Below are 20,535 nucleotides of genomic sequence, written 5' to 3'. Positions count from 1 at the left end.
CTTGTGGTGAGGGCTTAAGAGCACAGAGAGTCTATGTTCCTGGGGCTCAAGTTCACATGGGAGAAACAGGAAGAAGGACACTCGCAGTTCACGGAACATGGTGGGGACAGACAGTGAGGCACGCTGGGAAGGAAATGAGCAGGCTCACACAAGGCTGCTGTGATCCTCATTCCTCAGCATCCTCAGAAGAGTGGCATCAGGACCCCTGGGGTACAAAAGGGGCCGGTGTCCTCCCGTGTGCTTTTGACCATATTACTTAGAGTGCTTAATGCTGCGCTAATGCTATGGAGATGCTTCTACTTTATTGTTTGTTGAATGGCGATGAGGAAAATGTCTCAATACATATGGAATTTGTTTTCTGAATAATTTTGACCCGATGTTGCCTGAATCCATGGATAGTGGGTGCTGACTCCTCTTGGCTACTGGTGTGTGGCGTGGGGGCAGACAGACAGACAGACATTGTGCTTACAAGTAGACCTTGCTGTGGCTCTCTTTGTGTGGCGTGGGGGCAGACAGACAGGCAGACATTGTGCTTACAAGTAGACCTTGCTGTGGCTCTCTTTGTGTGGCGTGGGGGCAGACAGACAGACAGACATTGTGCTTACAAGTAGACCTTGCTGTGGCTCTCTTTGTGTGGCGTGGGGGCAGACAGACAGACAGACATTGTGCTTACAAGTAGACCTTGCTGTGGCTCTCTTTGTGTGGCGTGGGGGCAGACAGACAGACAGACATTGTACTTAGAAGTAGACCTTGCTGTCTGCTAATTGGCTGAGACCAAGCAGCTGATCTGGTTTGGGTTTTAAAGTTTACACAGCCATGGGAGCACACATGTGTCAGCGTGTTCTGATTTAATCGTTTCTCAAGCGGGGTTCGCCTTCAACTTAGAAGGCAGAGACCAGAACATTCGACATGTTTTATGATGCCTTCTATTTGTGGGTCGTCCCCCCCCACAAATACCTCAAGAATGAGTGTAGGTTAAAGTCTTTCTCATAAAATTTCCCATGGGAGTCTTGGCTCCCACTTTTTTTTAATACCCTGATCTGTGTTTCTTAAGTACTTAACTGAGACAAGGCAAGACTTCCCGCCTCCCTCAATCCTCTGTTTTCATCTGAGTCCAAAACCCTTCTCCCTAATGCCCTTGTGGAGAAGTTGTTTTGGTTCCCAGTCTGAGTGCATGTGGGGGTCCTTGCCCATCTACTCCCTGGGCTTCTTCTGTGTTGATACTATCAATACTGAGGACTCAGGGAAATGCTTTGTGGCCAACATGCTGAGGGCTGGGAGGCCCCCTGTGTTACCCAACACCGTTTCATTCCCGAGACTGCTGCCAGTTGGCATCTGTCATGTTGGGAGTTGCCCCCATGGGAATCTATGACAAGAGGGTTCTGAGGCATTCACCTCCAGCGGCAAAGCGCAGGTGGGGAGGTTCATTTCCAGTCTGACTCACTGAGCCTCCTGCCTTGCCCTTTCGAAAGGAGTTCTTGTGGGTGGCCTATTGAAATCTCCTGGCAGAGAAGCCCTGAAGTTCCTGGGACATATCTTACAAGCCGTAGGGTAAAATTTACCCTGCACTTTCTGGAGTCCTCGGGGATCCCCACTTCTGCCACTGTCACCATGGCAGCTTCAAATATGGGTACCCTGTTCTGAAATGTTTCTCTGGTTCATCAGTTCCTTTGTTAGGCTTGGATGTAGCTCAGCGATAGAGTGTTTGCCCAGCGTGTGTCGGGTCCTGGGTTCAATCCCCAGCACAGTGAAACAGGAGAGCGCAAGAGAGTACCATTGTGGGTCTGGGATGCAGCCAAGTGGTCCAGTCTCCCAAGGTGGTTGGTTCTCTTCCCTTAGTCTTCTATCCTGGAATAGCCGGATAATTGCGGCCGTGATGCAATCATTTTCGTCACCAGGGATGAGCCGCGCGAAAAGACTAGAAAGCCCCCCCCAACACACACCCACCCCCGAAAACATTTCCTAGAAGCCATCCCATCAGCAGGAATGGTCACAAGCCCATGCTCTGGGAAAAGGAAAGAAGCCAACCCTGACTTCTTGGCCAAGTGCCCAGGTACATTAGGGATTTCCTAGAGAAGACGCTGGATACTGGGGCAGCCATCACTTCCCTAGCTAAGAGGATAATTTTGTATATTCTAAGAGATTGAAGAGATCCCAACAGATAGAAGAGATTAGCTATTTTAGGTTTAATGTAGAATCGTAGGGGTCATAGTCTGCTGGTTTTTAACTGACCCTTGGAATGATTTGTAATTAAAATACAGAGTCTGCTCCAGTGTTTAGAGAGCATCTCCAGAATGTGCGTGGTTCTAGGCTTCAGGTGCAGTGGGTCAAGCAGACTGGAAGACAGCTAACTCTTAACCACATGACATATTTTGTTGCTCTTTTAGTCAATAAAGAGATTATATATTTATTATTTTTATTTAAATAAATAAATTAACGGTTTCCTATAGTGATTGAGTTTGCCAACTTACCGTTTGGCCTCAGTGAAGGCTCCCAGAATCTCTGTCTGTGAGAGTCACACAGCACTGGGGTCAGTAGCATGCTAGGGTTTATTAAGGGTGGGTAGGACGGTGTGTTACCTCAAGGTGCCTGTGTTGGTGCTGATCCACCTCTCCTGCGGCTTCTTCGGTCCAGGTGGCAGCCCGCACCGGTGAGATCGGAGTGAGAAGACGCACTCAAGCCATGTCCAGGTCAGCAAGCAAGCGAAGAAGCAGGTTTTCTTCTCTCTGGGGCCTGGACACTACCTCCAAAAAGAAGCAGGGACGTCCAACCATCAACCAGGTAGGTCCCAGAGTCAGCACAAGCACCTACAGATGTCGCTTCTTTGGCCGTTGATTTGCACATGTGTGTGCGTGTAGGCATGTGCGCGTGTTTCTCTTTATTGACACTTTAAATCAACTTGACGTGAAGTTGGTTGCGCTAGACAGTTTTTAATAAGTAATTTATACCCCAGACATGGAGCTCTGCTATTAATCTGTCACCACCATCCGTCTCCCACCTGCACTCCACCCAAGCTCTGGCTAATTACCGACCTACTAAACCGTGCTGGATTCACGTAAGGCCTCAGAACTGAGCAGCCACCACAGGAAGCCAAGCGAGCATTGGCTGTAGTCTCCCTAAGCCATCTCAGGTGCTGGATCATGAGAGCCTCCAGGGAAATGCGTTCATTTCGTTGCCCCTGAGATTTGAAAGGCGGCCTTAGCTGGGCAGCTCCTCGGTCTGTGGGAATGAGGACCCAGGAATGAATGTGACCATGGCCACCGTGGCTTCTTCTGCTCAGATCCAAGGCTGGCAGAGGATCTTGTGACTAGCATCATCTAGACTGATGGTGGGTGGAGCCCTGAGGAACCACACCCAGTGGTCCTTCTCTTCCCCTCTCTCATGATGGCGTTGCTTCTAGAAAACTTTGCTCTCTATTATTGTCATCTGTCTACACTGACACTGAGAAGTGAATAGCCTCAAACCATTCATATGGACGTTAGAAGCCGGAAGACAGAAGCGGTGTTACTCTATTTGGAGGGTGTATTCATTTCACGGGCTACTGTGGCCGGACAGAGAAGCACTGGCCATGTGAGAGGTTAGGACCAGATTACCAGTGTAGCCTACAGGTGATGCCCTTGAGCAAAGCTGACCTGATCGCAGTATTCCCATACCGTTTACACTGCAGCCACCGACTTCCGTAGGGATGAAGTTTAAAAAGGGTTAGTCCAAGGTTCCTGTCCTAAATTCCCTAGTTGACCAACACGCTGGCTTTTGATAAACTGCCTTTTTTGTCTGGATGAACCCGAAGGGGACCAGTTAAGCATGCGTGAGAGTGAGGGACTGAGCAGCCTTGATGGAGAGTTCGTTATCCTGGACTTGTCACAATAGGGACTTAATGGTGCTCTGTCCTTCCTGCAGGAGGAGGCCATTAGCGTCAGCCTCCCTCCCCTCCTTCCTGGAGGAGTGGTCTTATAGTTGGACTTACATTCTGTCAAAACTGTTGGTTTATGTGGCTTTACCTTTTCGGTTAGACTATAGCCTGCTGGAATGTGTGACTGAATTTCAATAATTGCAAGCAAACATCTTCACAATATGTTCTTAAATCATTCTTATAATTCTTAAAGTATACTTTTAAAAAATCTTGCTTAGCCATAAATGTTGTAAGGGAAATCTCACCACCAATTCAGAACTCTCAAATAGACAGGAATTATGTTTCTGTAGCCTCTTTTACAATGGATCAAAAAAAAGAAGGTATTGACTTTCTCCTGGTCGCATGTGCTCATTTTATAGCCTGCATTCAGAATTTATTGTGGCTATGTTTGAATAGTGATAATTTTCAATATAGCTTTACAATACACAATTTATCAAATTTCAAAAATAGGCAGTTTTCTGGTTTTTAAATAAAAAGAAAACCTTTTCTATCTTTTATATAAAACACAAAAACTCTAAGTATCTCCTCCAGTTCTGCCACAGGGTGTGACCTTGAAAAGCAGTGTGATTGTGGGCAAGTAGCTGCCTAGGTCTGCGAGGCAGTCTTCTGTGTGAGCGAGTTCATTACCTTTGCAAATTTTCTTCTAAACTTAGGTGAATTGTCCACATTCTAATTTATGACTTTATGTTTGAACTATTAGAGGTATGGAAAGTGTTGGGACCTGATTCTTGTGGTTTTCCACCATAAATTGTGACACACTTTGCGATCCAGGAGGACCTGAGTTCTGCTGTGATGTTTTCCCAAGCCTTGCCCATTTCCAGCCGCTATTCCCTGCTTTATTTGCCCCTTTGCCCAGAGACCTTTATTTTTAAGACGATACTTTTCTATCTGCAGGTGTTTGGAGAGGGAACCGACGCTGTGAAGAAGTCGTTAGAGGGGATATTTGATGACACGGTTCCAGATGGGAAGGTAAAAATACACGCGTGTTCCTTCTGGAGCCTCTCAAGAGTGTCAGTTTAGACACAGTGCTGTGGTTTCAGGAGAGGGGGGGCGATGTAAAATCAAGTACGCTCAGCATGAAAAACTGACTTGATCCGGTTCCTAAAAAAGCTATCTAATAGGTTTACCATGAGGTGGAAAAATCGTTTTCTGTTTAAATCTTGGCGCTAATAAGAGCAGCTCCCTGCTGACATAACTTGTCTCATCCTTATCATTTGATGTGTGAGATTCCAGCTAGAATACAAGAGGAAGATGGGAGCTTAGAGTTAGCTGAGTATTTTTCTGTCATTGCTAATTCCTTTTTCTGTACGACTTTCATTCCCACGAGGTGAGATCTCAGTGTCCTCGCTCCCTGCCCACACATGCTATTTTGTTCCCATTAGTTGCAGAAGTGTTCTGATAGTATGCGCCTCCTTTTTTTTTTTTTTTTTTTTAATGCTTTTGCCTCCCAATCGAATACTCAATTTGAGATTCACAGACATGACTCAGCCTTGTGCTTGAGTTTAATAGGGGCTTTCAGACTGCTAGGGTTGACACCTCATGAGGACAGTGATGCCCCCCCCGGCCACTTTTTGTAGCTTAACATAAAAAGAGCACCCCCTTTTCAGGGCCTCAGTTTCACTTTTTTTGGGGGGTTCTAGTGTGGACAACACAATGTTGCTGTGATTGCCTGGTTCCCACCCCCAGGACCCATGCGACAGAATCCAGCTTTTGGTTACCATGCCACCCAGCAATATTAGTCATCAGTGGCTAAGCCCAGTGTTCTGGAAGGGTCTGATCCTCAGAAACGAGAGGAGTGTGGAGTTCTTGGTATTGGAGGGAACAGGAGAAGAGTGGTCACAGGAGAAGCCTTTCTTCATCCCCCCCCCCCCCAGATGTGTCACCCTGGGTTTGGGGGTGGTTAGCTTAGGGAATATACTCCCGTGGCACTCTCTCTGAATAATTGTTCATAATGAAACTATGGACCTATATACGATCCAAACACGGTCTTTAATGTGTACTTTGTCATATCTGAACTAGGCCAGTTTGCATACATTATACATTTTCAATGACATCATGCCCTTTCTTGTGCATAGGAATGACAAAACTTTTGAGTCTCCTTGTGTGTCTGTGTTTTCCATTTCTCTAGACTAACTTTTTAAAATTCTGCTTCCTGGCATTCAGCCTCCTCTCACAGAACAGTTTAGATGCAAATCCAGGGTTGATCCAGTGCTAGGGGCACCTATTTAATGTGGCATGTGAGGACAGCCCGGGAAGATTCCAATTGTAGGTAATGGGCTGTAGGCAAGTGATTCTTTCCCTGGAGGCCAACTTATCTGTGAAAGTAGGAGAGTTCAAAAGCAGGCCCGAGACTCTGTAACTGGGTTTCTCTTATTGACCCCGACGAGGCCTTCAGTTCCTGAAACCCATTGTTTCTGTTAATGGAAGTCACTTTACCACCTCCCAGAGTTTCCTGAGAAAGTTGCTTCTTCTTGTATGTCGCTACGATTAGCCTTGTTCTCTAGAGTCTGTAGATCCGTATTTACCACCAACGGCCTCGTTATCAACCCTAATAAAGGCATGTTACTGGAGCATCACGCGTGCTAACATCATGATGATCCGACACTTTCTTCCCTGCTTATTTGACTGGGCCAATGCGGCAGCCATCCGCAGGGTACTTTCCGCTCCTGCTATTCTACTTGCCTGGGTTCGGCCCCGCTGCATCCGCATGTATCCGTCCCCGCCACCCCCCCCCATCCACAATCATGTCGGTCCCCCACCCTCAGTCAGTGTGATCGAGGAGACAGTCCTGGTGGTGGCCTACGGAGGACTGCGGTTCCTCCCAGTTGTCCTGGTGGTTCAGGCTGAGCACAGGATGCTGCTGCCAATCAACATGAGGTACCAGGGCATCATCTTTATGAACACAGTTTCCTAGGGCCTCATTGTCGCTTTGTTGTTTTGTAAGGTTGACGTGGCAGATGTTCTCGCTGATAGAATTCTCTGCTCAAGCTTTTGTTTTGTTAATTGTTTTTGTTTGTTTGTTTTTGTTTTTTTGAGGTCTCTCTCTCTCTCTCTCTCTCTCTCTCTCTCTCTCTCTCTCTCTCTCTGTGTGTGTGTGTGTGTGTTTGTGTGTCTGTGTCCCTGACTGTCCGTGAACTCACAGAGATCCACTTGCCTCTGTCTACCGAGTGCTGGGATTAAAGGCGTGCGCCACCACCAACTGGCTACTCAAAATTTAAAGTGTCTTTGTGGAAAAAATAGTGGGCGGAGCCAAAAGGATGATTTGTTTTTTGCCTTCTTCCAAATTTTGCTTTGTGTTTATCCATGCCATGCCCACATAACGGCCATAGGCCAGGTGGGGAAGAGTGCCCATGTCCTGAGTCAAAGGCTGCCTGCCTCTCCCTCATAAAGCTTCTTTCTCAGTAGTTCTTGTTCCTCCGAGAGCTTCCTCCCGACCCTGCCACCCCGGGCCCTGCCACTCCTGCCCACTAGCGGTTTCCCTGGTATCGATATCTGGGGCTGACATTGTTAGGTTCGGACTGCTGCAACCCTACTTACTGTATTTTCTACCCCAGAGGGACAAGGAAGTGGTCTTACCCAGCGTCCACCAGCACAATCCCGACTGTGACATCTGGGTCCACGAATATTTCACTCCATCCTGGTTCTGTCTGCCCAATAATCAGCCAGCCCTGACAGTTGTACGGCCTGGGGACACGGCGAGAGACACCTTGGAACTCATTTGCAAGGTATTGTTTTCGAGGAAGAGTAGGATTGGGTGGCCGTCTCTTCTCCATCCCTCTGAGGGAGGAGGCGTTGGGTATGCCTTGCACACGCAGGCAGCCCTGCATTCCTTGGTGAAGGTGTGCACCGTGTGCAAGCAGTGTTTGTGTGAGGAGCAGGAGGCGCCCCTCGAGTGTTTTGTCTCCCTATATAAATTTCTTACGTTTGTAACAAGCATACGACCTCCACCCGCACACAGTACAGAAAGCTTGAGAGGGAGGTAGAATTCAAAGCTAACCACTGTGGACATCTTGTGGACATCTTGGACAGCCTTTCTGTCCTGCGCCCCCGCTCCCCAATGTACGCAAATGTATTTAATGGTGTCATACCATGGGTGCCATTGTAACCTGATGTTTGAATAGTAACTGATTCACCAGTGACATCTTTAAGTTGGGGAAAACCTAAAGTCAATTTAAGTCTGACATGATGGGAAAGTCCTCGTTCTGTGAACATTGAATTAGCCTGTATTTTTTTAACTAGAAAGAGGTTGATTTCATTCTACTTTTGCCTTAGGATGTGAAAATGTCTTGATTTTTCTTCAGGGTGAGATTTCTTTTCACAGCCGAGTAACCTGGAGTGGCGGCAGGAAGAGGGAGGTCACTCATGCACACTGGTTTTCGCTTTTCCATGAGTAATGGCACCAGTGGTCTTAGTTGATGGCACCAGGTCTGAGGAGGAGCTGCCACTTTCCTGGTTTGCAGAGAAAGTGTGGTTCTGAAAGCCTTCAGTTCTTTCCTCACTTCCCAGTCATACGGAAAGAAAAGTTGGCAAAGTGAGCAAAGGAAGGCCGGAGCCCAGCTCTCTCTGGCTGCTCCCAACCTGGGATGTCGAGCTGTGATGGGTGGGCACTCAGGACTCTCTGAGGTGTAGGAAGGACAGTCCACAACACTCAGAAGAACCTAGAATATAGTGGACACTCACAGGACTCTCAGAGATGTAGGGCAGTCCACAACGCTCAGAAGAACCTAGAATATAGTGGACACTCACAGGACTCTCAGAGATGTAGGGCAGTCCACAAGGCTCAGAAGAACCTAGAATATAGTGGACACTCACAGGACTCTCAGAGATGTAGGGCAGTCCACAATGCTCAGAAGAACCTAGAATATTGTCGTAGGGGAGTGAGCTGATATTCCATGTGGCTCCAAAAGAAGAAATCTTTTATATCCTAATTTTATTCTCGAACCATTTGGATGGATAAAAATGACATTTTAAAAGCCCTGTTCTTTTTACATATGATTGATAAATATTGAATAATTTCACTCCCTCAACAATATGTTGTAATTACACTATTAGAAATTTATACATGCTTTTTAAAAATTACTAATGCTTAAAAATATGTCTCTTTGTACAAACGTGGGGAAATTAAACAATCCAGCACAAATAATGGCTTTCAAATAGCCTTATGTGGAGAAAAGGAGATCAACCTATTGTTTCAGGACAAAGCTAAACTTGGCCCCCGCGTAAGCATTAAAAATATACGAGAGCACTTCACACACGCCGGCTGTTTTCTTGTGAGCGTGAGTTCTAGGTTTTGAACATAATGGCATCTCTGTTCCTAACTTCTCATTTTGATATCTTACCAAAGTCGGGCTGTTGAGGGCTTTTGCATGCTTTATTTATAGCTGAGCACAGTTCGTTAGAGAACCATTGATATTCTCCCGAGCTGTGGGAGTTGCTCTCAGTTAGCACTGTTGGAAGTAGAACTCTGGAAGGTGTTTCCAGGGAGTAGCATGGCCATGGAGTATCCTTCAGGAATTGAAAATTAAGCCATAGCTCTATGGTAACCATGTTTTTGTGAGAAATTAATCTGTGGGAGGTACAGTGAGTTGATTGGGCCAGTTTTGGTCTCTTTTTAAGCATCTTGGCCTTTCTAGAAGCTGAGAGACTAAAACATGATGTCTTAGACCAGCATTAAGTAAAGCTGTTGCCCTGTCCCTTTCTATTTTGGTTTCTCGCCGAGTTTCTGTGGGCATTCTCAACTGTACAAGTTCCTTCCATTGACAGTAACAGATCAGCCTGCCCAAGTTCCCTGGGCATTTCCCTCCAAAACATAGCACTGGACAACATAGTCTCCTGTCAGCTTACGTCTCATGAGTTTAAAAGTGGAAAACTTGCATGGTGTATTTTAAGAAACTGAGGGTCTCTGGGAAAGCATCCACATAGGATAAAGTATCCAGAGTGCTCAGGCCTGGAAGTCCTCTTGACTCCTCACTAATCAGTGGGGGAATTTCATTCCTAAGGACAGAAAGGGGAGGACTGGCGCCATGTGTTATAAAGTGAGCTCCTGGTGAATGGAGGATGGGAAACAAAGACGTACGAGTGGGAGACTTTTATTTCGCTCTTGTCCTTGGTGACGGCTGATGCCTGCTATCTAATACTGGTACTAGCATCTAACAATTTCTTTCTTCTGTCTTTTGCATTAGCCCGTTTTCTTTCCTACTCTCTGACCCAGTCATTTCACATCCGTTTTCCATCTGCCATCCAATCACCAGCCAAGTCCCGGCAGAGTCAGTGTTTCCAGATAAACATTTCATGCTATAGATGGTGGCGAAATGATTGCTAGATGTAGCCAGGAACCTTGTCAGCCTATAGGGTTTTCAAAAAACGTTCAGATTATTGCAGTTATAAAAAAAATTGCCAAAAAACACCAGTTCGTTCTTTCATATTCATATTGTTCCTGTATGATCATGGTATCAATTTTACGACATGCTTTTGCTAAGAATCTTTATAAGTGTATGTATATATCTGTTTGTTGTGTATAAGTGTAAGGCCCAAGGACAACCATGGTGCCATCTGCAGGAACACAGAGCACCTCCTTTTAGATGGGGCTTCCAATTGGCTGAACCTCACCAAGTAAATTAGGTGGGCTGGCCAGCTAGCCCCAGGGATTGTGTTGGTCCCCTCCCAGACCCTGGGCCACAGTGGCTGCCACCACTCCTGGTCTGTCTTACATGGCTCCGAAGAACAACTCAGGTTGTCAGGCTTGCCGGGCATGTGCTTCACCAGCTCGGGTATTTCCCCAGCCCGATCGTACGTATCTTAATGGCTCGGACTATTTATTTAAAATATCTACATTATTGCTTCCTCCTTTGAAATGATTATAGTAAGATCTGAATCTTAAAAAATTATGCCAACTAAACAAAACTTTCCCCAGTTGTAATATTTGTTTTATGGCACAATTTACACCGTGCTTTCTTGCCTCTAAGCAGATGCAATGCTAAGTGATTTGAGTAAGACTACATTGGAAAACAAATTTGTACCACTTAATTTTTTTCCCCTAATGGAATTCCTCTTGGAAGGAAATTTTCTCCTGAGTGTTGTACAAAATCGAAACAAGCCAGATGCTGAACAGATAGCCATCAATATTCCCTAACATTTGGATTTTTTTTGCATAAACAAATGTTACGAACACAGTTGATACCTACTTTGATATCGAAGTTCATAATGTTATTCTTGAGAATCCGAAGATTTAATTAGCTTTTTTTTTTAAAAAAAAATTATGTATTTTTATTTTATGTGCATTGGTGTTTTGCCTACATGTATGTTTGTGTGAGGGTTTCAGATCCCTTGGACCTGGAGTTACAGGCAGTTGTTAACTGCCATGTGGTTGCTGGGAATTGAACCAGGGTCCTTTGGAAGAGCAGCCAGTGCTCTTAACCACTGAGCCATCTCTCCAACCCTTAATTAGCTTCTCAGGACTGAGGTTTATTTTGGATTGGCCATGCTATGTATGTGGTTCATGATCCTGTGGTGAGGACCCACAGAAATACTTATCGTCCACGTCCTGACTAGAATAACCGTTTACCAACCATAAAGGTGTTTAGATTTCTTATTAAACGTATACCAATATTATTTATTTTGAGCCAGGCTGGTCTCAACCTTGAAACTTTTCTGCCTTAACCTCTGGAGTGCAGGGACTGAAGACTTGTGCTTACACTCCAGCCCACTGTCCTTTTAACAATCGGGCATGTGCTCACCTTTATTTCTTAGTTATCAAGACGATGAGTAATAGAAATACATTTGGGAAAATATGTACAGCCTGAACCATGTTCTCTGTACAGCATTAACCCCCAACTACTGCTTGTCCTTACTTATGCAATTCTAAATGCCAGCACCATAGTATTTGGGGCACGGTGGGGCCCCCATTCTGTTTTGCAGTGCCTGACAGCTGGCTGGTGATCGCCCCTCTGAGGTTTGTTCCCAGTATCCCCTGGGTGAGGAAGGTACTGGAGTGTGATGTCCAGAAGGTGCCTGTGAAAATGGCGGTCTGATTAGGACTATCCACAAGTGTTTATTAATGTTGGCAATAAGGTGTCCGAGCTGCTTTGCTCCTGTTATCAAGACCCCATGACCTCCTTCCCTTCCACCTCAGTAGCGAGCAGTAGGCAAACAAGATTTTTGCTCGTAAAAAAAAAAAAAAGATTTTTGCTCGTAATTAAAGATTTTCTTGTCACATCACCCTATTACTGTTGTCCGTATCCGACCAGCAGGGGATAGCACTCTTAGCGGCTTCCCTGTGGTGTGTCCCCTTAGCTCACCCCCCCTTCACCTCTCATGTGCAGAGAGCCCTGGGCATCAGACTGAGGCATCCTGTCTCAGACACAGTGGAAGAAAGCCAGGTGCTCAGGAATGTATCCACTGAATGGTGTCGGTTCTGCTCGGCGGACTCCCGACATCGCAATCCACGGGACTAAAACCCAGGCTGGGTTTCCCCGAGAACCAGCAATAGAAAACGTCTTTATCATTCCACTGTGTGCTCCCAGGGAACCATTTCCACTTTCTGGAGATGTGCTTTTGTGGTAATGCATGACCGTCCTCGTGCCTGTATTTATTTAAAGAACCGCCAACCGCTCCTCTGTCTCCATTTTCTGCATTGGGATTCCCCAAACCCAAGCACACTCCAGAGGCCGGCAGTGATCCGAACTGCTGCCTATACCCTTGCTGCTTCACGGAGAGCCCGCCGGGCACATTGCCCACATTGTTACCTGTGGCTGTGACTGCTGAGGGAGTAGTGACTGGAATGTGTTAGTTTGGTCTGTGTGTTTATATTTATACTGACAGTGTAGATTGGTAAGAGTGTTTACCAATTAAAATGACTTTTACTTATTAAAAGATAATTCTCAGTCGGCCATGTGCATGCATTTAATCATAGCTCTTAGGAGGCAGAGGCAGGCAGATCTCAGGGAGTTCAAGGCCAGCCCTGACTACAGAGCGACTTTCAGGACAACCAGGGCTACACAGAGGAAATCTGCCCCCCCCCCACCAAAAAAGAGATAATTTTCATCACAGGGCATTGGAAAATATTTTTATCACTTACTTATATAAAATTGAATTTTTAATTTAAAAATTTGTATAAAAGTGAGATCCATGTAATAAATTCCCATGTGCCCATTGCATAGAATATATAATGTTAACTTTCATTGGTTCTACCTGGGAGTTCTAAATAGCGTATCATTTACTTGGTAGTATTTTGCGGTGTAGTTTTAGTGATAAAGGCACTTTACAGTTAGCATTATTCATATTCATATTCCTCTCTTGCAGCATAACTTCATGTGTCTTGTAGCATTTGATTTTTTTTTTTTTTTTTTTTTTTAGACAGGGTTTCTCTGTGTAACAGCCCTGGATGTTGTGAACTCTCTTTGTAGACCAGGCTGGCCTTGAGCTCACAGCGATCCTCCTGCCTCTGCCTCCCTCCTGAGTGCTGGGATTACAGGCATGTGCCATCACTGCCTGGCGTCTTGTAACATTTGAAAAGCATTTTTCTTTTCTCCATATGCCTCCTTTCTGTGTAGAGAAGTTCTTATAAAACCATATTGTAATGGCAAATTTTGTGATCAAAATTAATTCAAGAATGGCTTTTTAGATAGAACAGATCCATCGACCTATCCTAGACAATGGAAAGGCCCTCGGAACTCAGATTTCCTAGTCATTTGCTGTGCTTCCCAGGTCGGAGGCACACTTGTACTGCCCCTGGGAGTCCTATTCCGGAATATATAAGTAAGACTGAATGAAGTTTAGATGCTTTGCTTGCATGCTAACTTGCTTGTAGTGAGCTGCTAACACCTGTCCTGGGGTCCCCAAATTTCATGGGGCACACCCTTTTTCTCTCATTGTAAATGCTTCCCTCCCCCGTATGTGAAGTTATATGAGAAGACTTCTTTAATGTAATAAATTTTGTTTTAAAGCCCAGTGCTACAGAGCGCAGCTAATCAAATACATGGAAAAGAGGCTCTGACTCAGTTTGCTGCGTTGAATTGCACGATCCCTGTGGAATTTTATTAATGAGTTCCAGGTCTGAATTGTATTCTAACCTTTCAAGGGAAGAAACCTGCCGCATACCCCATTGCGAACGTCCTTAGGAAACCAGATAGTGAGTCCCACTTCCTTGGAGCAGAAACCTCTCCTGGTGGTGAGGACTAAACACTTCCCGTCCTTCCCATCCCAGGCACACCAACTGGACCATTCCGCCCATTACCTGCGCCTGAAGTTTCTAATGGAGAACAAGATGCTGTTCTACACCCCACAGCCCGAGGAGGACATTTACGAGCTGGTAATGTTTACGACTGCTGTCCTTGTGCGTTCTGTTAGAGATGATTTTCAAATTATGTATGTACTTGTGGTGATTGTAGCTGGTGGAGGGGAACGAGTTCTGAACTGAGAGAGCTTCATTCAGAGCCTAGAGCTGGCAGAAATAACCTTACTTACCACAGGCGCTCCAGAGTGGAGTGGAGTCGCCCTTGCTTGCCAGGGAGCAGGGCTGCACAGGCTCAAAGGACGCCGAAACCCACAGGTGATGCTCAGACAAGGAATTAATCAGCGTAACCAACTCTTCATGCAGACTTCTGTCTCTAACGGGTGACTCTAATCTCAGTTGGCAGTTGTCACAATAAAAACACCCCCTCCAATTCTGTGCAACTTCCATGTTCTTATCAAAACGGATGGGTCAGATCTTGTGGGTGTAAAATCAAAATATGAAAAAGTCCCCAGCCGTCTGATGACTTGCCTCAGGCTCTCTTGGAGAATGTGCTGGCTTCTTAGTACTTAGTCATCCTCCCGGGCCTCTGCTTGTTCTGGATATGGGCATGACAACAGGGTGGGGCCTTACCACAGAAAACAGAAGTCCGGCCCAGAGGTTCCCTTTGGAAAGGGGAACCACGGTGTAGAATTTCATAGGAAATGCTGTTTTAACTCAACTTTTTGAACTGTACTCCCTATATTGGGAAACTCTCGCCTATGTTAAGCACACAGTTGAAAGAGCATTGGCAAACAATTATGTTTCAGTGCGTTGGTTATGATTTGGAATGTTTCTGCCAGCCTAAAAGGTTACCTCAGCTCCCTCTAAATCTTTTTAAAAGGAAATATGAGATTATACTTCTGTAAGAGTCTGATCGTGTTCTATGTTGGAAAAGGATCAAACTGGGGCTGGAGGGATGGGTGCTTCTGTGGTTAAGATCACTGATGCTCTTACAGAGGAGCCAAGTGTAGATTTACAGTACCCACATGCTGGCTCACAACCGTCCATAACTGTTATTCTGGGGTATCCAGCACCCTCTTCTGGCCTCTGTAGTCACTGAACAAATGTGGTGCAGAGACATACATGCAGGCAAAACATTCATATATATAAAATAAATATTGGAAAGGAAGGCAAAGGACCAAAATGAGTAGTCCAGTCTAAACCACTGCTGACTGTGTTGATGGAGGAGGCCATGTACTCCTTACTTAAAGAAGGAGGTACTTAGGATGCTGGGGCAGGAGTTCATGGCTAGCCTGGAGAACAACATAGCAAGATGTTTCTTGGAGGCAAAAAAAATCCAGATGAGTGGTGTGATGAACATCTGTAACTTCAGCGCTGGAGAGACTTAGGCAAAAGGAGGAGAGTGGACACACAGAGTTTCAGCTTGGCTTGGGGCATAACCTGGCACTACGTGATCTAAAAACACAGAGAAGAGAAGATTGAAAGGGGCCAAGCTGGTAACACAGCAATAGATCGTTTAGTTTATGCCTTATGATTTGTGAGTTTTGAAGAGCATAAATTACAGGGCTCATAGGCAGCCAACTTCTGTGCCCTGTATATGCCAGGCATGAGTGCAAATTCAGCTGTGACTTATTTTTATTACTCATAATACTGTTTTAAGTTTTTTTAGATTTCTTTATTTTATTATTTTATGTGTATGAGTGTTTTCCTGCATGCATGTGTGCACCAGGTACATGTCTGGTACCTAAAGAAGTCAGAAGAAGATGGCATGTCCCTCTGCAACTGCAGTGACAGAAGGTTGTGAGCTGCCGCGTATGTGTGCTGGGAACTGACCCTGGGTTGTCTATAAAAGCAGCCAGTGGTCTTAACCACTGAGCCACTTCTCCAGCCCTCCTCACATACTGTTGTTAAGCTTCCGAATTACGTGGTCTTGTCCAATGAGGTGATGAAATTCCAGGCTCAGCATTTTGGGGTCCATAATTGTTATGTACAACTTACTATTTTAAAAAGGAATCTAGAGTACAGCGACCGTTGAATTCTCTCACCCTTTATAGACGTCTCTGGCCCAGAGATTCCCCAAGGAAATAGTGGCTACGGTCTCGCCTACACCAGCACCTCCATTCCACCAACTTCTTTACACTTCTTGTCTTCTGGGCAGCTTGGGTGTCTGACAAAGCTTCAAGATCCCTTCCCAGAGTAACCCTTATAGTTGTGTGAGGCAGGATGTGTATGGGCTTCCCCTAGTTCAGTTATAACAAAATACTCAGCAAACGTCATAGATAGATAGATAGATAGATAGATAGATAGATAGATAGATAACATGGTGTTAGCTCACTAAATTATAAGACCTGGAGGTAGGTATAGTGGCTTCTAGTACTCGGAAGTAGTGGCGAGTATAAGTAATATTGGGCGCTCTCAGTGGCGACCAGAACATGATATTAAGGTAACATTTCTGTTCGTGAAGAAGCCACAGGCACGCCCAGTATTTCTGTATGTGTGTTGCGTGCGTGCACTCATGGTCCAAGAAGAGCCCTACGCTTTGTAGATATTCTGGGCAATTTTTCCTTTCTGGAGTCATCTCAGTGGGTCCCTGGTTTTGGATCCCTGCTTTAGATCAGTCACCTGGATGTGATGTCACCGCAAGGCTGAGTCATTCTGAGCAGCGTCCCTGGTTGCTTTTTGAGAGTTTATTTGATTTCTTGTCCCTTTCCGAACAAGCAGCGGTCCGCACAGAGTTAATTAGCTTTGGTCCTCATCTGCATGCCGAGGCCAGCGCTCTGCAGGAGCCATGTCCTCATACTGCAAATGCTTAATTCCTTGTGACCAGCAGCGGAACAGCGAGTCCTGGACTTGAGATCCTAGAGGTGGGGGTGTTCGTGTTAGTGGGCAGGGAGTCCTCTCGGCTGTGAATATCTGCTAACAGTTAGTGTCCGTCTACTTTCCTGGTTGTGTTAATATAAATGTTACTCATCTGGCTATTTCCTCATGACTAGTTGTTGTGAGCAATCCATGGAATGATCTGGTCACAAGCCTGGGGTGGAGTCTAGAGACAATGCTTTTTCGGATTTCACACTAAATGAGTTCTTATTAGAGCGATGGAAGAAAATGTGCAGGCAAAATTGATTATTTATTCATTCGTGTAGCAAATATTTACTTAGCATTTCTGTGCCTGGCATCATCTCTGATTCTCACAGGGTATGTGCCAAAGGGAAAAAGAATCCTGTGTCTGGAGGATCCTCATTTACGTTTGCAGATATGCATACACAAACATGTCATCGTCAGCAGGTTTTGAGGCTTGGAAGGGAAAGGAGTTAGGGCAGACGGGCAGAGATGTGCTTGGGTGCACCATCAGAGTGGGGGGTGGGAAGAGTTAGATACGCTTGCAGGAAGGGTCTCACGAAGAGAAGACAGTATCTGGGGAGAAGGGTCAGCTGCTAAATCCTTGCCATGCACAAGCACCCCTGCAAAAGGTTGTGCAGTGTGGCATGCAACCGTGATCCAGTGCAGGGGGGAGACAGGAGGGTCCGCAGAGGTTGCTGGCTGTCCAGGCTACTTCATTTGGCAGACTCCAGGCTCAGGGAGGCACCTGATGAAATTTAAAATGGAGAGTGATCAAGGAAGACACATGACATCAATCCCTTACCTCCACATGTATGTGTACACGCATGTCACCAATCCCTGACCTCCACAGCATGTGTACACACACCACACCAATCCCTGACCTCCACATGCATGTGTACACACACCACACCAATCCCTGACCTCCACATGCATGTGTACACACACCACACCAATCCCTGACCTCCACATGCATGTGTACATGCGTATTCATGCCCGTGCAGATATCTACATATGCAAAAAGCAGCTGACAAACTGGCTCAGCTGAGGTAGGGGGGAAGTGACTTACCTGGTTCTGCCATACCAGGAGGCTAAAAAGAAAAGATGAAGTTCCAGGCATGAGACTATAAAGGAGCAGGCAGGCTGTGTAGATAGATAGAGGCCAAAGGAAAAGGGAAGCCCAGGAGAAAAAGGACATTACATGTGACCTTCTACATCTGTGGAGCCATCAACAGAAACAAAGTGAGAGCCCTCCCGATTGTTGCGCCTCTCCGATATATAATATATACAGAACAGTGTACAATGTGATGGCCATGACTGTACCGAATATGTATAGACTTCCTTGGTCCTTATTCCCTATGTAATACAACATAAAACAGTTTTTCTGTCATTCATGTTGCGTTAGGTAGGTATCAAATGCAGTCTAATGATAATTTAAAGTATGTAAGAGCTGGTGAGCACAGGTTTCATGCAAATACTACATAAGAGAGTGGAGTATGCATAGGTTTGGGTATTCTGGGGTCCCGTGGGTCCTGGAACCAGTTCTCTGCAGTCACCTAGTAATGACAATAGCTGACCTCTTTTGTTACAGACTCCTTGAGGTTGGCGTATGGCAGATGCACCATAGGGCATGGACAGTGGGCACACAGAACCCCTGCAGGCTGGGGCACAGTGGCTTAGGAGAGGAGACAAGAAGACAGGACATGATTTTGTGAGACCCAAGTACCTGCTTATTCAAAGCGGTGTTAAATCTGGTGATCTCCTCATCCAGCTTTTGAAAGGGGTGGGGAGAGATGCAGTCTCACTAATTTAAAGAAGTGGGGGTTATTTAATATGTGTGCCGCTTACCTGTGCGTAGAGCGACCAGATTCCAAGTTTCCTAACTCCAAATGCTGTGATTTCAGAGAAACCATTTTAAGACAAAGTATATTCTTGAAATTTCCTGTATTTTATTAGAGGTTTTTCCGTTTGCTTCTTCTGACCCCATTTCAGTCAGCACAAGAGTGATCTTGTGGCTCAGAGATCCACTTCCTGCAGGGAGCTGTCCTCAGAGACCAGCAGAAAGCTGAGAAGGCCCAAGCTGTATTCCCGCTGTGTCTTCCAGCCATGGTTAGAGCAGTTATATACTGCCACCTGGCGGGATGGATGGGCCATCACACATATTACACTCCCAGGGCTCAAGCTAAGCAGTGGGTAAGGTTGTATTGCACACCAGGCTGGCCTGCCATGTCTTGTAAGCTTTATTTAAGTAACTCCGTATTTGTCATTTTGGTGACTGCATTTTCTGATCTTAAAGTCATTATCACTGCAGTCTTCTAACTGTGGAGTTTAATTTTGTGAATATTTCTGAAGTGCCTAAATAAAAATCATACTGACACCACTGATGTTCCTACCTGTAACCCCCGTCACGCTGTGTCATAGAACATGGGCAAAGACAATCATCCTCTCTCCGTCTTGCCTGAATAAAATGCCATGCTGAAGAGATGGGGCGGGGCAGCCATCACAGGGACTGAGCTTCAGTACTGTAGGATAAAGTTTCTGTTGAATTTTGTGGCTCGAGATTGATTTTCATTTCAAGATCAAAGAACAGTTTGTGTTGAAATAGGAGCGGCAGGGCTGCGTCCCCGGCACCCGGCCGCCCACATGGTTAGCTTATGCCCGAAATAATTACACGGAAACTGTAGTCTATTAAACACTGCCTGGCCCGGCTAGTTCCAGCTTCTTATTGGCTAGCTCTTACATATTGTTCTAACCCATTTCTAATATTCTGTGTAGCCCACGAGCTGGCTTACCAGGGAGGATCTTAACCTGCGTCTGTCTGGAGCGGGGGAATCATGGCGACTCCTCTACTAAGCTTCTTTCTCCCAGAATCCTGTTCTGTTTTCTCCACCCACCTAAGGGTTGGCCTATCAAGGGGCTTAGGCAGTTTCTTTATTAATAAGAAATCACTCCCACATCAAGTTTGCATTTGATTTTCCTCTTTTGTTTTCAAATTTGGATTTCAGCTTTAGGTTTTCATGCCTAAGAAGGTCCCCTCCCCTGATCTTGGGCCTCTTTGGGCTTCAGAAGTTGGCCCTGGAGTCACCATAGTGGGGCAGAGAGAACCATATCTCTCACAGTTGCAAGAATGGGTTCAATCCTGCCCTGCCTGCCCTGGCTTTACAAACTTAATGCTTTCCCAGTAGCCTTAGTCCCCTTATTGTATGGGACCAAAAGCCACATAGTTGGAAATTCATGCTTATGAGATTAGGTCCAGATATATGAAACTATAATATCAGTTAATTTAGACATTTCTGAGGTACGAGCGATGCACTATTCCAATCTTTAGTTTATAAAGAAACATGTTATATCTATGTTGGGTTTCTCAATAGTTGATTGATTTGTATAGTTAATTCTCCAGCTAATTTTGTATAGTTAAGTGGCTACCAGAGAATCTTGTCCGCCTACACAGGTTGTTTCGGTATCAGCATTTGTCTGTACTAGTTTATCCTCCTGTGCATGTTCCCATGTGGAAGTGCTGTGTGTAAGCACGGGGTGCCTTGTAATTTGA

General features: G+C 45.6%; 1 protein-coding gene and 1 long non-coding RNA gene across 20 annotated transcripts in view; one reads left to right on the top strand and one right to left on the bottom strand.

Moving 5' to 3' along the window:
* Positions 1–20,535, top strand: part of Tiam1 (TIAM Rac1 associated GEF 1) — a 339,898-nt gene that overhangs the window by 258,125 nt on the left and 61,238 nt on the right. For all 8 annotated transcript variants that reach the window (XM_050164763.1, XM_050164762.1, XM_050164765.1 and 5 more), the window contains 4 exons: positions 2,635–2,781; positions 4,808–4,882; positions 7,468–7,638; positions 14,118–14,222. In XM_050164763.1, the coding sequence (XP_050020720.1) occupies positions 2,635–2,781; positions 4,808–4,882; positions 7,468–7,638; positions 14,118–14,222 (498 nt within the window). The remainder of the gene's footprint in view (positions 1–2,634; positions 2,782–4,807; positions 4,883–7,467; positions 7,639–14,117; positions 14,223–20,535) is intronic.
* Positions 17,256–19,954, bottom strand: LOC126515249 (uncharacterized). 12 transcript variants are annotated; one of them, XR_007595790.1, is made up of 6 exons: positions 19,778–19,954; positions 19,379–19,507; positions 18,834–19,118; positions 18,563–18,660; positions 18,055–18,202; positions 17,256–17,733 (listed from the first exon to the last, which is right to left on the bottom strand). It is a non-coding gene; the product is annotated as an uncharacterized lncRNA (long non-coding RNA). The 12 variants fall into 12 exon arrangements; XR_007595788.1 differs by having other exon boundaries at positions 18,055–18,128; positions 19,778–19,949; XR_007595793.1 differs by having other exon boundaries at positions 18,055–18,128; positions 18,834–18,877; positions 19,778–19,935.

The sequence above is a fragment of the Alexandromys fortis genome, unplaced genomic scaffold (assembly GCF_014885135.2).
Source record: "Alexandromys fortis isolate MF-2015 unplaced genomic scaffold, M_Fortis_MF-2015_v1.1 scaffold_162, whole genome shotgun sequence".
Classification (NCBI taxonomy): domain Eukaryota; kingdom Metazoa; phylum Chordata; class Mammalia; order Rodentia; family Cricetidae; genus Alexandromys; species Alexandromys fortis.
This window is presented reverse-complemented; position numbering and strand designations above follow the sequence as displayed.